Source organism: Lepidothrix coronata, unplaced genomic scaffold (assembly GCF_001604755.1).
Source record: "Lepidothrix coronata isolate B3197 unplaced genomic scaffold, Lepidothrix_coronata-1.0 Scaffold639, whole genome shotgun sequence".
NCBI lineage: Eukaryota > Metazoa > Chordata > Aves > Passeriformes > Pipridae > Lepidothrix > Lepidothrix coronata.
Window position 1 is genome coordinate 7,269 of NW_016690819.1, and position 2,556 is coordinate 9,824.

The 2,556-nt window shown below is 55.9% G+C and overlaps 1 protein-coding gene across 18 annotated transcripts in view; it reads right to left on the minus strand.

Annotated features, from left to right (window-relative positions):
• AHNAK (AHNAK nucleoprotein) overlaps positions 1 to 2,556 on the minus strand; it is a 13,775-nt gene that overhangs the window by 7,203 nt on the left and 4,016 nt on the right. For 8 of the 18 annotated variants that reach the window (XM_017839991.1, XM_017839989.1, XM_017839993.1 and 5 more), the window contains exons 5-7: positions 2,384 to 2,544; positions 888 to 963; positions 196 to 503 (exon numbers count right to left, since the gene is read on the minus strand). In XM_017839991.1, coding sequence (XP_017695480.1) covers positions 196 to 503; positions 888 to 963; positions 2,384 to 2,544 — 545 coding nt within the window. Of the gene's footprint in view, positions 1 to 30; positions 504 to 866; positions 964 to 2,383; positions 2,545 to 2,556 lie in introns of all 18 variants that reach the window. The other 10 variants (XM_017839998.1, XM_017839999.1, XM_017839997.1 and 7 more) reach the window with 10 other exon arrangements.

The window sequence follows — 2,556 nt, forward strand, 5'->3', positions numbered from 1 at the left end:
CATCTTGAACTTGGGCATCTTGAACTTCCCCTCTGGGCCGTGAATGTCCACGTCAGGGGCCTCAATATCGACTTTGGGGCCTTTGATGTCCAGTTCAGGGCCCTTCAGGTCACCTTCCAGCTTTGGAAGAGACACATCCATGTCTCCCTTGATCTTGGGGCCCTTCAGGTTGAAGTCGACATCGGGCATGGAGATTTTGGGGGCCTTGATGTTCATCTCGGGCATCTTGAACTTGGGGCCCTTGATCTTCCCCTCAGGCCCTTCCAGCTCAACGTCAGGAAGGTCAACGTCAACTTTGGGGCCCTTGATGTCGATGTCTGGGGCCTTCAGGTCACCTTCCAGTTTGGGAACAGACACATCGAGATCACCTTTGACTTTGGGGCCCTTCAGGTTGAAGTCGACATCAGGCATCGAGATCTTGGGGGCCTTAAAATGCATCTCAGGCATCTTGAACTTGGGGCCCTTCACCTTCCCCTCAGGCAGCTCAACGTCCACCTCTGGACCTTCAATGTCCACCTTGGGACCGGTCACATCCAGGTTTCCTGTCGGCAGGTTCACGTCCACCTCGGGGCCTTCAGCCTTGACCCCGGGCATCCCAAACTTGGGCATCTTGAACTTGGGCATCTTGAATTTGCCCTCTGGGCCGTGAATGTCCACGTCAGGGGCCTCAATATCGACTTTAGGGCCCTTGATGTCCAGTTCAGGGCCCTTCAGGTCACCTTCCAGCTTTGGCACTGACACATCCACCTCTCCCTTCACTTTGGGGCCCTTCAGGTTCAGGTCAATGTCGGGCATCGAGATTTTGGGGGTCTTAAAATGCATCTCGGGCATCTTGAACTTGGGGCCCTTCAGTTTTCCTTCAGGACCTTCAATGTCCACCTCCGGACCTTCAATGTCCACCTTGGGACCGGACACATCCAGGTTTCCTGTCGGCAGGGTCACGTCCACCTCGGGGCCTTCAGCCTTGACCCCGGGCATTCCAAACTTGGGCATCTTGAACTTGGGCATCTTGAACTTCCCCTCTGGGCCGTGAATGTCCACATCAGGGGCATCAATGTCCACCCTGGGGCCCTTGATGTCCAGTTCAGGGCCCTTCAGGTCACCTTCCAGCTTTGGCACTGACACGTCCATGTCTCCTTTCACCTTGGGGCCCTTCAGGTTGATGTCCACGTCGGGCAAGGAGATCTTTTGGGCCTTGATGTGCATCTCGGGCATCTTGAACTTGGGGCCCTTCACCTTCCCCTCGGGACCCTCCACNTCCTTTCACCTTGGGGCCCTTCAGGTTGATGTCCACGTCGGGCAAGGAGATCTTTTGGGCCTTGATGTGCATCTCGGGCATCTTGAACTTGGGGCCCTTCACCTTCCCCTCGGGACCCTCCACATCCAGGTTGGGCACCTCAACATCCACCTTCGGCCCCTTCACCTCCATTTCTGGCCCTCTCCAGTCCCCTTCGACCTTGGGAGCTGCCACATCCACCTCTCCTTTAACTTTGGGGCCCTTCAGGTTCAAATCCACGTCCGGCATCGAGATTTTGGGCGTTTTGATGTTCAGCTTCGGCATCCGGAATTTGGGGCCTTTCCATTTGCCTTCTGCACCTCCCACATCCACCTCCGGCCCCTCAACGTCCACCTCCGGCCCAGACACCTCCAGCTCTGCTTTGGGCAGGTTCACATCGACCTCGGCTCCCTCCAGTTTGGGGCCGGACACGTGGAAATGGGGCAGTTTCATTTTGGGCATTTTCAGTTTGGCCTCCGGACCCTCCAGGTTTGTGTCCGGGACCTCCACGTCGATTTTGGGCCCCTTGACCTCACCTTCTACCTTCGGGAGGGAAACGTCCATCTCTCCCTTCACTTTGTGGCCCTTCAGGTTCAAATCCACGTCCGGCACCGAGATTTTGGGCGACTTAATGTTCAGTTTCGGCATCTTAAATTTGGGGCCTTTTATCTTCCCTTCTGGGCATTCCAAGTCCACCTCGGGCATCTCAACATCCACCTTGGGACCTTCCACGTCCATCCTGGGAACTTCCACATCCACCTTGGGACCTTTCACGTCTATTTTGGGGCCTTTCACGTCCACCTTGGGACCCTCCACGTCTATTTTGGGGCCCTTCAGATCCCCGGAGATCTTCGGGCCAGAAATTGCCACATCCCCCTTCAGTTTTGGGACCTTCAACCCCAGATCCACGTCTGGCATGGACAGTTTTGGGGTCTGAACGTTCAGTTCGGGCATTTTAAACTTGAGACCTTTTCCTTTCACTTCTGGCCCTTCGATGTCCACGCTCGGGACATCGACGTCCACCTTGGGGCCAGAAATGTCCACTTTGGGGCCCTTCAGGTCAACCTTGGGGCCAGAAATGTCCACTTTGGGGCCAGAAATGTCCACTTTGGGGCCAGAAATGTCCACCTCCCCCTTGGGAAGAGTCACCTCGACATTGGGGGTCTCTCCCTTCACCCCAAATTTGGGCATTTTCAGCTTGGGGAACTTCAGTTTGCCCTCGGGACTTTGGACGTCCAGCTCTGGGCTCCCAACGTCAACTCTGGGGCCTTTGATGTCGA